Consider the following 15,221-nt stretch of genomic DNA (forward strand, 5'->3'; position numbering starts at 1 on the left):
CTTGTTTTCCCTGTGTCCGTGTGGGTTTTCTCCAGGTGTTCCTGTTTCCTCCCATATCCCAGAGACACGTGTGTAGGTTAATTGGCTTCATAAATTGTAAAATTGCCCCTAGTATGTGGGATAGTGCTAGTGTACGGGGTGATCGCTGGTCGGCACAGATTCAGTAGGCCAAAGGACCTGTTTCCGTGCTGTATCTCTAAAGTCTAAGATCTAAAGGGTCTCGTCCCGAAACGTCACTCATTCCTTCTCTCCACAGATGCAGCCTGTCTCACTGAGTTACTCCAGCGTTTTGTGTCTCTCTAAGATCTAAATCTCTTCTGCCTGGATGTGACCCATATCCCTCCATTCCCTGCATATCCATGTGCCGATCTGAAAGCCTCTTTAACGCCTATTTGCCCACCACCACCCCTGGCAGCATGTGCCAGGCACCCACCATCTTTAGTTTCGTTTAGTTTAGAGATACAGCTCGGAAACAGGCCTTTCGGCCCACCGAGTCCCTGCCAACCAGCGATCCCCGGCCCGCACATTAACACTATCTTACACACACCAGGGACAATTTACACTTATACCAACCCAATTAACATACAAACCTGTACGTTTTTGGAGTGTGGGGGGGAAACCGAAGATCTCTGAGAAAACCCACGCAGAATTGACAAACTCTGTACAGACAGCACCCGTAGTCGGGATCGAACCTGGATCTCTAGCGCTGCAAGCAACTCGACCGCTGCGCCACTGTGCCACCCATGTTAAAAAAAACCTTTCAAGCATGTAAATAGGCCCTTCAGCCCAATTCACCCAGGGCGTCTACCTGAACTACTATTTGCCCCATATAAGGTCATAAGCTCGTAAGGAATAGTAGAATTAGGACATTTGGCGCATCAAGTCTACTCCGCCATTCAATCATGGCTGATCTATCTCTCCCTCCTAACCCCATTCTCTTGCCTTCTCCCCGTAACCTGTGACACCAGTACTAATCAAGAATCTATCTATCTCTGCCTTAAAAATATTCACTGACTTGGCCTCCATTGCCTTCTGTGGCAAAGAATTCCACAGATTCACCACCCTCTGACTAAATAAATTTCTCCTCATCTTCCTAAAAGAACGTCCTCTAATATCTCCCTAACCTTTTCCGTCCTTGAATCTGTCCAAATGATTTTCAAACATGTATTTCAGTTTAGCGATACAGCACGGAAACAGGCCCTTTCAGCCGACCATCAATCACGGATTATTCAACTTTCTCAACCGCTCCCAACACAGGGAGACTGCACAGGGCATTGTTCAGTTGTGGTCACTTTGATGTAGGAAAGATGCCATTCAGTTGGAAAGAGTGCAAAGAACAAGTAAGAGGATATTTGCAGAATTCGAGTTCTGAGCTATGGGAGAAGGTTGGGCAGGCTAGGATTCTATTCCCTGGAGCACACAAGGCTGAGGGGTGATTTTATAGAGGTGCATGAAATCATGAGGGGAATCGGCAAGGTGAATGCACAGAGTCTTTTCCCCAGCGTAGGGGAATCAAAAAATAGAGGATATAGGATTAAGTTGAGAGAAATATGAAGTAATAGGAACCCGAAAGGCAACCTTTTGCACACAGAGGGTGTTGGGTATATGGAACGAGTGGCCAGAGGAAGTAGTTGAAGCAGGTACAATAACAACATTTAAAAGTCATTCAGACATGGTAGATGGATAGGAAAGGTTTAGAGGGCTATGGGTCAAATGCAGGAAGATGGGCCTAGCTTAGTTTTTGCTCAGCAGAGATGGGTTGGGCCAAAGGGCCTGTTTCTGTGCAGTATGACTGTGACAATTGAGAATGCAATGCCAGTGTGCTGTGCATTGAGCCATAGGTCTACAGGGAGTGTTCTCACAGACTGGAGTTCTGCCAAGCTCCTGTGGCCTAGTTGTTCCTGATTTAATCAATCGTGCTGCCTTTATGACTTTTATTCGCCCGCAGTACAATAGAAGCTGTTTATGACTGAGTGACTTGAATAAATAATGCTATTCACTCAACACTATCTGGAGTCAACGCACAAATGTCATTTACAATCGCACTTCTGTGTCCATATCACAGAAACGCAATCTCGGCATGAAGGGAAAAAACATTTCAACCGCCGTTTACTCAAAGGATATTTTCAAACCGATGCCAAAAGCAAACTTGTATATTTTGTACATTAATTGAGAGGCTTTTGTGTAGTTAGCTGTTGGATCACAATAACCCATGTCCCACTGGAAATAGATTATCCTGATTAATTCCATGAAAACCCTTTCAGATTTATTTGTTCACAGGAAGCAGACATTCCTGGCAATTACAGCTCAACCCCAATGGCCCCTGAGCTGAGGAGCTAATTAAGAGTCCACTGCACACTGGCACGGCAGTACAGAAGGTAGAGTCGCTGCTTCATAGTGGCAGAGACCCAAGTTCAATCCTGATCTCCGGTGCTACCTGCATGGAGTCCACACGTTCTAAAATTCTTTTGAGTTTAGGGTTTAAAGATACAGCATGAAAACAGGCCTTTTGGCCCACCGAGTCCATGCCGGCCATCAATCACCAGGACACTAGTTCTACGTTTTCTCACTTTTGCAAAATTTGGTAAGCAACCGGAGTACCCAGAGACAACCCTTGTGGTCACAGGGAAAACATACAAGCTCTGTACAGACAGTACCCGTAGTCTGGATTGAACCCGGGTCTCTGGCGCTGAGCCAGCAACTCTACCACTGCATCACTGTGCCTCCCCAGAGTTCTCTTGAACTTCTACAGGTGCATGCTCCAAAGACATGCAGGTTTCTAGGTTACTTAGCTTCAGTAAAATTGTAAATCGTCCCTTGTGTATAGGATAGTGCTAGTGTACGGTGTGATTGCTGGTCACCGTGGACTCGGTGGGTCAAAGGGCCTGTTTCCACACTGTATCTTTAAACTAAATTAAACTAAGGAGGCAGTTGAGGCAGATGCTATAATGACATATAAAAAATTCGGATAGGTACATGGATTGGAAAGGTTTAGAAGGAAATGGGTCAATGGTGGGAAAATGGGACCAGGATAGATGAGGCTTGGTCAGAATGGATGAGTTGGGCTGAAGGGCCTGTTTCCATGCTACATGATTCTATGTACATGATTACATCTCTCTGCTCGTCCGAGGGACTTTACAACCCTCTGACGAGCAGAAGAAAGATCTGAGGCTCTGTTGGTGCGGCGTAAATTACAATTAAAACACAAAGTACTTGTGCTATAACTCCAGGATATGCGCTCAACTAAAAAAATCAAGCCCAAAACCAAAGTATTATCTAACTAAATACACCAACTTACAAAAAATTACCCCATATGCAAAAAAAACCCCAACTACCTACATATTAATTATCTTTAAAAAAAAAACTAATCTTGTAGATGCAAGTATATCATTGGGGTTATCAAATGGGCACCTCCCTTCAATGGTGTTTCATTGAGTTAGGTCCACGACATCTCAGGAAGACTCAACAAAATGTCAAAATAAGGGACAAATTCCCGGCGGCATAAAGAACAGAAGGCCTTCGTCGAGTCACAGCTGATGGGCTTAACCCATGTCTTTTTTGCTTCCCATTGCTTGTTACAGCTGCACAGTCTTTTCATTTTTGCAGGTTTATCCATATTTGCATATGTCAAACCGACCGAACAACACCAGGCGTTACTGAAATTTGTTGTTTTGGCAGGAATTGGCAAAATATAGCGTACAACTGATGTGCATAAGGGGGCCTGTGATAGAATGACAGGTGAATCACTTGTGTGTGGCGTCAACAGCACATGCAACACGCACGCACGCTGTTGTATCAGATCTAGGATCTGTCTGTAAGCGTGTCCTCTGATGATTACAGAGCACAGATGCTCCTCGACTTACGATGCTTCGACTTACGATATTTAGACTTTACGATGGTGCAAAACCGATACACATTCACTAGCCTGGCCTCGTGGCATTGTTGGGCTGCATTGATAATTTAAGCGGTAATGCTTTACTTTTTAATTAAAATTGCTTTCCTGTGGTATATTTAGATTTACGCCTGCTCTGTTGAGCAGACGCACTCGCTCGCCTGAGCTGGCTTGTTAGTATCTAATGCTAGCCTGTGAACTTGCTCCTATTTATCATGATGTAAGGTTGATTGAGTCAGCTGTTTTATATGTGAGGTATCTGAGCTGAGGCTGGAGAGAGGAGAGAGAGAGAGAGAAAGCGTGCAGTGGATACAGAAGGGGCGAGCTTCAGGACCGAAGAAGAGGCTGGCATACGGCGAGAGTTTGCAGGGAGATAAGAGAACCGTGTTAGCCTTTCCGTGGGAGGAAGCGATGAGGGAGAGACTTGAGGAATCTTGCAGGAGGCGAGATGGACATCGAACGGCAACAGATCTGATGAGCCCGTTGATGAAGTCTCAGAGCTGCTACCTGCTGTGACAATTCGCCATGTGTTCGCTCCTGCGGGGACTGACACTCGGGTGATTTAAGGGACAATGGTGCTCAGGGAATTGGTGAGCGCTCCGACCGAACGGTGGCGCTAGTGGGGGTGGAGTGGGTGGTTGAGAGACGCCAAAGAGATTTCATAATTAAAACGTGGAAATTAAAAACACTCCCAGAGGCAGAGGACTGAAGAGGAGTGAGAGGGGGGAACTAACCCAGGGAATGAAAACCCACAAGCGCCTGGCGGTCCAACCCTGAACACTCTGGTGATGGTAGGTTAGGTGTATCAAATGCATATTTTCGATTTACGATGGGTTTATCGGAAAGTAACCCTATCGTAAATTTAGGAGCACCTGCTAGTAGCAGTCAAATATGGGACAAGGGCGGTCCCGTATGGGATAACCCAGTTTAGCCCAATATGCGGGATGTCCCAGCTAATACAGGACAGTTGGCAACACTAATTCTGAGGCCCTTTGCTGCAGTTACTTTCTGCCAACTACAAGAATAGACCTGGAGCTTCTTTCCCCCTATCATTGAGCCACTGTCCTTCATTGATGCGCTAATCCTACTCGTAGTCTTTTCTGTTCCGTGGTCTGTAGCTGGGTACTCCACCTGTGAGTCATCTTCCGCCCCGCTCTCACAGACTCTAGGTATCTTTCTTTTATACGTCGTAGCTTTTAAGGTGTGCAGCGAGACTGTTTGCAATCTACGCCACTGCTGCAATGAGGTGCTAACCCATAACAGCTCCAGTGAGGTCTATTCTCTCCTGTCAGCTGTTTTTCCAAGCTGTCACATGGACTTTCCCTAGTTGTCAGCTGCTCTGATCACAGCAGTCACTAGCTGGGCTAGATGTTAAATTACAATTAAACCACAAAGTACTTGTGCCATAACACCAGGATAAGTGCTCAACTAAGAAAACCAAGCTTTTTTTCTTCCTTGCTGCACCCTACCAACAATGTCTGTATGCCTCAGAGCTTCTATGCGTAGCTCGAAGGAAAGGATATTGTACTTAAATTACAAATCAGCCCATCATCAAACTGAAATGTTGCCAAGTCTGCCTCGGGTCTAAGCCGCACCCACACTAGGAATTTGCTGCAAGTCCTGTGGAACTTACCAAGTTTAGACAAGACTACGAATTGCTTTGGGGATTCAATTGACGGAGATAATACACATTTACATCAGTGCAATAACAAACTAAAATCACAAATTGACGGCCAAACAGTGGATGGCTTATGCTCTGACAGGAGCTGAGAGACATGGAGTAGCAGCCCTGACACACCCACTGATCAATGGAAATTCAAAGGAAGACCAGACTTGGGGGAGCCGCCATGAGGGGGGGAGTACAAAGGAGGATCCGGCACGGGGCTGGGGGTGGGGGTGGGGGTGGGGGCGGGTTGGTTGGGAGGGCAGGGGGAGAGGGATGGGGATGGGAGGAGGACCTGGCGTGGGTACTTTGTAACTTTGTCGGTGCCCTTTATGTGGCGACTATTTGATTACCTTGTGTACGCAAAACAAAGACTTTCACATGTGACAATAAAGTATTTATTCATGGTCACTTTGGCCAAAGGTAACAGTGGATGGCAGGGCCCTGGATAGGTATAGTTTTATATTTATTAATGTCGAGGTACAGGGAAAAGCTTTGTTTTGCATACCAGCCAAACTAAACATAAATACAACATGCAGGTATCTTATTCCCTGAATGTGGTGACACAGGTAGACAGGGTAGTGAAGAAGGTATTTTGCATGCTTAACTTCATCGGATAGTACAGAATGTAGAAACTGCGGATGCTGGTTTACACAAAAGGGCACAAAGTGCTGGAGTAACTCAACTCACTTGTTGGTCAGTGCGGACTCGGTGCACTGAAGGGCCAGTTTCCACGCTGCATGACTCTCTGCAGATGCTGGTTTATACCAAAGATGGTCACAAAGTGCTGGATAAAGGACAGGTGACAATTTGGGTCAGGTCCCTTCTTCAGACCCATCCTTTTTCTCCAGCGATGCTGCTTGACCAGCTGAGTTACCATCGCACTTTGTGTCTATCTTTAGTATAAACCAACATCAACATTTCTTTGTTTCTACGTAGTTTCAAATTGTCATATGTACCGGCAAAAGACAATTAAATTCTTACTTGCTTCAGCTTTAAAGGCCCAGTAAACCAATAACACAGAGAATATAATAATTTAAAAAATCAGTAAATGCATATACAAAATACTATAACAAAGTGAGTATATGGAACAAGCTACCAGAGGATGTAGTTGAAGCAGGTACCATAACAACATTTACAAGATATTTGTACAGGTACATGATGGGCCAGGTTTAGAGGGATATGGGACAAACTCAGGCAGGTGGGACTAGTGTAGATGGGACTTCTGGGTTGGCATGGGCAAGTTGAGCTGAAGGGCCTGTTTCAATGCTGTATGACTCAATAGCACTACTAGTGTAAAAACTGAAGTCCGCAATGCAACCAAACTCACAGTCCATGGTGGATTATAATTGATGAGGTTAGTGTTGTGTAGTGTTCAAGAGTCTGATGGTTTCTGGGAAGAAGCTGTTCTTGAACCTGTACCTGGGGAAATCAGTACCTGTGATGGGCCCAGCAGTGTCTACCACTCTCTGCTATCCCCATCATTTCTGGGTGTTCAAGGTGCCGAATCAGACCATTCTGAGCCCAAGGAAAGGTCACTAATCCTTAATCATTAAAGAGTGAGTCCAGGTTACGGGGCTACACAATGGATCACTCGACAGGTTGGGGCATGGAGAGTGGACGATGCAATATCACCTGCCGCTGGTCAATCAGTTGTTTTTGAAATTTGAAATAGAATCATTACTTTAACAACAACAAAACAAAGTCAGCACCAGCGACAACCTACGTCACCTGGTGACAACCTCCGTTAACCTGGCGACAACTACGACAGCACCTATGTCAGGAGAAGTCAAGCTACACACATTGGCGTCAAACTAACTATCGCCGACAGTCTCCGAAAAATTTCCAACATGTTGAAAATCTAGCAGCGACCAGAAAGATGCTACGACTCTTTGGGTGATTCAGGAGACTACTCACGACCATACAGGCAACACCCCGGTGACCATGTGGCGACAGCCTAGTCGTCTGTAGTCGCCTAAAAAATCGCCTAAGTGGGACAGGCCCTTTCCTGCATTACAGCGACAGAGACCGGGTTCGATCCTGACTACAGGTGCTGTCTGTATGGAGTTTGTACGTTCTTCCTGTGACTGTCTGGGTTTTCCCCGGGTGCCCCGTTTTCTCCCGCACTCTAAAAACTTACAGGTTTGTAGGTTAACTGGCTTTGGTAAAAATTGTAAAAATTGTAAAATGTTCCTAGTGTGTAAGATAGTGCTCGTGTACGGGGTGATTGCTGGTCGGTGTGGACACGGTGGGCTGAAGGGCCTGTTTCTGCCATTGTGCAGCACTTACCTCCGGTTGGTGATGGGACCGTGAAGAGCCACACAATGCACCTTCGGTTCCACGTGCTCATTGCAGTATTCATTGGCAGGTATCAAGTAAACTCGGTGCTGTCCATGAACAGGAATAATAATAATAATAATAATAATAATAATAATAATAATAATAATAATAAATACTTTATTGATCCCCTCAGGGAAATTCAGATGTCCAGAGACCCCCAACCAACAAACCCACAGATTCAAAACGAACGCAGACAGAAAATACATAGAATACATTGTGGACACTACCTGAGAGCAATAAATACTTAAAAAGACCAATAATAAACAATTAAAAATTAAAAATTGCAAAATGCATCCCCCTACAGCCTAGCGGTCCGAATTATAAAATCTAATGGCTGCAGGGGTGAAGGATCTCCTGAACCGCTCCGTTCTACAGGGCAGGGAGAGGAGCCGGTTGTTGTGCCGAGTGCTCTTTTGACTCTCCAATAAAGCAAAACAAGTATCAGTACCCAGTTGGTTTTTAAAAAAGCTGCCCAGTGCATCACCACACTCAGCAAGAAATGTTTATCCACATCAGTTTTAGATGAGTGCTCCCATAACTCACAGCCATGTCCCCATGTTTGTGACACTCCCACTACAGTGGATACATCGCCACATCTACCCAGTCACTGCTGAGTTTAAAGATACAGTGTGGAAACAGGCACTTGGACCCACTGAGTCCATACCAACCAACAATCATCCACACACTAGTTCTAACCTACACACTAGGGACAATTTACAGAAGAAGAGAAAATTAACCTACAAACCCTCACATCTTTGTGATGTGGGAGGAAACCCACGCGGTCACAGGGAGAACGTGCAAACTCCGTACAGACAATGTACAGATATTTCCGTACACTGGACATCTGCACAGATGTTTCCATACAGTGTTTCTGATATGCTTATATAATTCCTCATTCACACTTCTAAACTCCAAGCAGTAGATCCAAACTATTTAGCCTCTCTTGAAAGAACAACACCCCATCATTTATTTTCCCTGTTCAAGAGAGCAGTCCTCAAGGATTTTCATCAGAACCACTCCCTTAGTGGATAGTCATCATCTTAAAATGTTAACTCTCAACTGAAGCTGCCTGACCTGCTGAGTGTTTCCAGCTTTCTCTGTTTTTAATTCAGATTTCCAGCGTCTGCAGGGTTTTGCTGTTGATTTTCACCATCAGAGACACAGAGGCACAAACAGACGCACAGAGACAGAGACATAAACACAGACATTGACACACACACACACTCACGTACACACACTTACCGAATAGTGAAAGGCTTGGATAGAGTGGATGTGGAGAGGATGTATCCACCAGTGGGATAGTTTAGGATCAGAGGGTATAGGCTCAGAATTAAAGGACATTCCTTTAGGAAGATGAGGAGGAATTTCTTTAGTCAGAGGGTGGGTGAATCTGTGGAATTCATTGCCACAGTAGGCTGTGGAGGTCGTCAAAGGATATTTTTAAGGCAGAAATAGATAAGATTCTTGATTAGTACGGGTGTCAGGGCTTATGCGGAGAAGGCAGGAGAACGGGGTTCAGAGCAAAAGATAGATTAGCCATGATTGAATGGCGGAGTAGACTTGATGGGCCACCAGGGCCGGTTTTAAGCCGATTTGACCGATTGCTCCCAATTGGGCCCCGCGCCTAGGGGGGCCCCGCACTAATGTTCCGTACTTCGTATGGAAATACGAATTCTCTTTGTTAACTAAAGTTTTTTTTAATTCGCCATCCGGATTTTTTTTTTAAACGAACATGTATAACCAAAGATCTTCTAGCAGAGCTCCGCTATAGGATCTTTGTGTATAACAACCGCTGCACGGCCATCAGACACAAACGATGTGTTAACTAGTACTGTTAGCACTTCTTATCAGCAAGTACTTAACTCGTTGTTATACAATCATGTCATCAATGCATCCATCCGCCTTCCTCAGTAAATGTTATTGTGTTTTGAACAAGTATTAATAACGTCGTGTTCCTTTGAATACAATTCACGCGGCGTCATTAATACTTGTTTAAAACACAATTACATGTAGATGTAATGTAGATCGATGACACGTTGAGAATTTCTTTAAACTCACCATCATGAGTGAGGGCCCCGGAGCGCGAGAAGGGGCTTCTTCCTGGTGTGCAGGTTAGTCATTCACCTACCGACCCACGTTGTGTCTCTTTGTGTTTTGCTCTCTCCCTCCCTCTCTCCCTCTCCCGCTCCCCATCTCGTCTCTCTCTAGCTCTCTCACACTGTCGCCTCAGCATTCCCGGAATCATTGACGTTTTGCGGTAGACAAAAATGCTGGAGAAACCCAGCGGGTGAGGCAGTCGCCTGGCCCGCTGAGTTCCTCCAGCACTCTGTGTTTTTTGTTTGGCTCTGAAGTTGAAGGTGGCTCAACGGGACGCGCAAGGGCTCTGGGGAGAGGGTTGCGTTTCTGGTCGAGACCTTTCTTCAGACAATCACAACTAATCTCACCAACGAGAGTTCAGTTTAGTCTGAAGAAGGGTCTTCTCTCTAAAGTCGCTGCGCTGCCTGTCCTGCAGAGTTACTCCAGCTTTATGTCTATCTTCAATTTCAGAGAAATACAATTTCTCACGGGGGGCTTATAACGTCTCTAAACCACCTCTGGGACCCTCTGAACACCTCTAAAACTCCTCTAGCCCCCCTATTTCCCTCTATTCCCCTCTAAACAATTGTAAACACACCTGAACCCATCTGAAGCCCTCTAAACATCTCTAAACCGTTTAAACCCCTCTAAACTAGGAGGCTGCAAGGTGACTTGGATAGGCTGGGTGAGTGGGCAAATGCATGGGAGATGCAGTATAATGTGGATAAATGTGAGGTTATCCACTTTGGTGGCAAAAACAGGAAAGTAGACTATTATCTGAATTGTGGCCGATTAGGAAAAGGGGAGATGCAACGAGATGCAACGAAAAATGCTCACGGCAGACCAAACGTGTTAAACAGAAATTGGTCAGATATTGAGCTTTACACAGTGAGAAATCATGTGAAATAAGCACTGAATTTAATTTTAAATGAATGTACCTGCATGTTATACTGTTTAGTTTGGAGATACCACCAGATAGTCTGGTTGATACAACCAGATTAGTTTGGAGATACAACCAGATTAGTTTGGAGATACAACCAGATTAGTTTGGAGATACAACCAGATAGTACACTGAGTTCGCACCGACCAGCGATTTTTGTTACAGATTTGACAAATTTATTTGGCGGCCAATCAAACGCTGTCTCTAAGGGGGTTGCATCCAATCACCAACCAGCTTGCCTTAAAATTCCCGAAACTACACGAAATATAAACATACATAAATTTTTACTTTTCTAGAGTAGGGGCCCCGCCATCAGTTTTCTAATTGGGCCCCGCAATTCCTAGCACCGGCCCTGTGGGCCACATGGTCTAATTCTGCTCCTATCACTAATGAACAAGAACTTATGCTCAGACGCACACATACAGACACAGACACACACACATGCACAAATACACACAGACAAATGCACAGAGACATAGACATAAACACAGACATAGACACACAGACACACACACACACACACATACACAGCCAAAATTACACACAAAAAGACCCCCCCACACACACACACGCCCAGGCCCATAAAAATAAGCAGAAATGTACACATGTGCACATACACGCATACCACACATACACAAACACACACGCGCACACACACGCGCACATAATAAATAATAATAATAAATTTTATTTTTATAGCGCTTTTCTAAGACTCAAAGTCGCTTTACAATAGTAACAGACAATAGCAAACGGAGAAGCGGCGAACAAACAGCGCCAGCGTCCTCTCCGTGCAGGACATAAAGAAAGAATACAGACATAACAATAATAGACATTTAATCGGAATAACATATAATCGGAATATAACAAATAATAAAGACATCACAGAGACACAAATTAAAAACAGAATTCAATCCAAAAACAGAAAATCAAAAACACAGTGTGAAGAGATACACACAGGATGGCCGTACCAGTAAGAAGCTGATTGACGTTCCCTGCAGATGTAGTTCCACATTCGAGGACAGATCAAAGGTTGCGATGCGGCCGTGCTGATCAATCGCCACGCTCCGACACAGGAAACTGTGGGAACACAAAGGGCAATGATACCTCTCACACGCAGGGGGCACGGAAACCTCTCACATGTACAGTCGGGCAGCGTACCAGCATCACCAGTAGACTGGTGGCTCCCATTGACAAGTGCTGGTAGAGTGGACTGTGGTGTAGCCGTCGGTGATGGGATCGGGCCAGTTGGGCTGAATGGAACAACGGTGCCCCCTCAGCAGACAATTCAAGGTGCCGGAGAATCAATCGGATATGGATACATAGAAACATAGAAATTAGGTGCAGGAGTAGGCCATTCGGCCCTTCGAGCCTGCACCCCCATTCAATACGATCATGGCTGATCATCCAACTCAGTATCCTGTACCTGCCTTCTCTCCATACCCCCTGATCCCTTTAGCCACAAGGGCCACATCTAACTCCCTCTTAAATATAGCCAATGAACTGGCCTCAACTACATTCTGTGGCAGAGAGTTCCAGAGATTCACCACTCTCTGAAGAGGGGGACAGAGGGAGACCTGTCACACAGAGGACCAACTGAAACTCCCTGGTTGTGAGGGGTAGGGAGGGGGGGGAGGTGCGGGAATGTATTTTAAAAGTTCTCATTGTACCTGCCTCAACTACCTGTGTGAAAAGGTTTAATGGTTCAGTGCCACTTTATTGTCACGTCGCACCTAGAGCAGTGAAATACCTTTTTGTTGCAGACTATATGTAGGGACAATTATACTTAAAAGTAGATTACACAAGCCAAGTGTCACCAAGTTTCTGCCACCATATTGTTCCTTTCAAGTTCGGAATTGTTAAAAATGTTCGTCTCAACATGGCCATAAAGGCCTGTTGTCCTGGCAACAACACTGGGTCAGAGTTGCAGGGTTCGGCCTGGTCAAGCAATGTTGTCGATGGCCTCCACTGCTGCTCCACCGCTCCGTGCCGCTGCAGGCCGCATCCTCAAGTTCCTATTAAATCTTTTCCCTCTAACATTAAAACTGCGCCCGCTGGTTCGTGATTCCCCTACTCTGGGCAAAAAGACTTTGTGCATTCACACTGTCTAATCCCCCCCCCCAATGAGATTACAATGCCGATGGGTTCTGCCTAGGGAAGGCTTTGCACATTTGTTAAACCAGTGGATGTCGGGATCATTGCGCTGTGCCATACCTGTATTTGCAGCCGTACAGATTAAACTTCCCACCAGCGACTGTTCCCTGTGCACTCTGCAAAGCCATCTTGAGGGAGTGCACTTGCTCACCCTGGTTGGCGTACTCGATGACAGGAACATACTGGTCCAGCTGGGGGAGGCGGATGGAAAAACGCACCTGAACCTGGGGACACGAGAAGTGGCGTGAAAATCAGAGCACTGCAGAGATACAAGGAACTGCAGACACTGGAATCCTGAGCAAAACACAAAGTGCCGGAGTAACTCAAGCGGGTCAGGCAGCATCTGCGGAGGACATAGACAGGTGATGTTTCAGAGTGGGACCCTTCTTCAGAGTGATTATAGAGGGTGCAGAAATCAGGAAAAGAAAGGTGGGGAGGGACAAGGACTGGAAAGTGATAAGTGGATACCGCCCTGACCTGCTGAGGAACTCCAAGACTTTGAGTCTATCTTCAGTATAAAGCAGCATCTGCAGTTCCTTTCTACACGTGATAGGTGGATACAGGTGAGGGGGTTGATTAGCAGATGGGTGATAAAGGCTGGGGGTGAACAGGAGACAAAAAGGTGTCAAATAAGGAGAGAAGGGGGGAGTGAAATGTAAAGCCAGTGGGAAGGATATGGGTGAAAGGGGACTGGGAAGAGGGGAAATAAAAAGGAAATGGGGGACTTGAGGATGGAGGGAGTGCAAAGAGAACAAAACCAGATTGAAGAATATGGTGTTACTGTGTTATAGCATTACAGTTACAGAGAAAATGTCCAAGAGCTGCAAGGAGGTACGTTGGTAGATCAGGACTACACCCTAGCTTAATAGAGTACCATTCAAGAGTCTGATAACAGCAGGGAAGAAACTGTTCCTGAACCTGGTGCTACGCACTTTCAAGCTTTTGTGCCTGCTGCCTGACAGAAGACCATAAGACATAGGAGCATAATTAGGCCATTCAGCCCATCGAGTCTGCTCCACCATTCAATCACGGATGATCTATTTTTCCCTCACAACCCATTCTTCTGCCTTCTTCCTGTAACCTTTGTAGCCCTTACTAATCAAGAACCTGTCAATCTCCACTTTAAAAATACCAAATGACGGCCTCCACAGCCTTCTGTGACAATTAATTCAACAGATTCATCATCCTCTGGCTAAAGAAATTCCTCATCTTCTTTCCAAAGGTACGTCCTTTTATTCTGACAGTGCGCCCTCTTGTTCCAGACTCCCCCATTAGTAGAAATATCCATTCTTTGATGGCCTTTCATTATCTGGGATGTTTCAATGAGATCCTCCCTCACCCTTCCAAACTCCAGCGTGTACAGGCCCAGAGCCATCAAATGCTTCTCATACATAAATGCAATCATCCCCAGGATCATTCTCGTAAACCTCCTCTGGACCCTCTCCAAAACTAGCACAGCCTTCCTCAGATATGAGGCCCAAAACTGCTCACAACATTACAAATATGGCCTCACCAGCACCTTATAAAGCCACAACATTACATCCTTGCTTTTATATTCTAGTCCCCTCAAAATGAATGCTAACATTGTATTTGCGTTCATAACCACTGACTCAATAGACAATAGGTGCAGGAGTAGGCCATTCGGCCCTTCGAGCCAGCACCACCATTCAATATGATCATGGCTGATCATCCCCAATCAGTACCCCGTTCCTGCCTTCTCCCCATATCCCCTGACTCCGCAATCTTTAAGAGCCCTATCTAGCTCTCTCTTGAAAGCATCCAGAGAACCGGCCTCCACCGCCCTCTGAGGCAGAAAATTCCACAGACTCACAAATCTCTGTGTGAAAAAGTGTTTCCTCATCTCCGTTCTAAATGGCTTATCCCTTATTCTTAAACTGTGGCCCCTGGTTCTGGACTCCCCCAACATCGGGAACACGTTTCCTGCCTCTAGCGTGTCCAAACCCTTAATAATTTTATATGTTTCCATAAGATCCGCTCTGATCCTTCTAAATTCCAGAGTATACAAGCCCAGCCGCTCCATTCTCTCAGCATATGACAGTCCCGCCATCCTGGGAATTAACCTTGTATATTTGCAATCTGCAAATTAACTGATTGAGAATCCTAAATCAGCACTCGCAAGTCCCTTTTGCATTTCCGAT

General features: G+C 45.5%; 1 protein-coding gene across 3 annotated transcripts in view; it reads right to left on the bottom strand.

Moving 5' to 3' along the window:
- lama3 (laminin subunit alpha 3) overlaps positions 1-15,221 on the bottom strand; it is a 197,336-nt gene that overhangs the window by 97,246 nt on the left and 84,869 nt on the right. For all 3 annotated transcript variants that reach the window (XM_033019527.1, XM_033019528.1, XM_033019526.1), the window contains exons 27-29: positions 13,123-13,286; positions 11,880-11,988; positions 7,845-7,942 (exon numbers count right to left, since the gene is read on the bottom strand). In XM_033019527.1, coding sequence (XP_032875418.1) covers positions 7,845-7,942; positions 11,880-11,988; positions 13,123-13,286 — 371 coding nt within the window. The remainder of the gene's footprint in view (positions 1-7,844; positions 7,943-11,879; positions 11,989-13,122; positions 13,287-15,221) is intronic.

This window comes from Amblyraja radiata, chromosome 4, assembly GCF_010909765.2.
Source record: "Amblyraja radiata isolate CabotCenter1 chromosome 4, sAmbRad1.1.pri, whole genome shotgun sequence".
Classification (NCBI taxonomy): Eukaryota; Metazoa; Chordata; class Chondrichthyes; order Rajiformes; family Rajidae; genus Amblyraja; species Amblyraja radiata.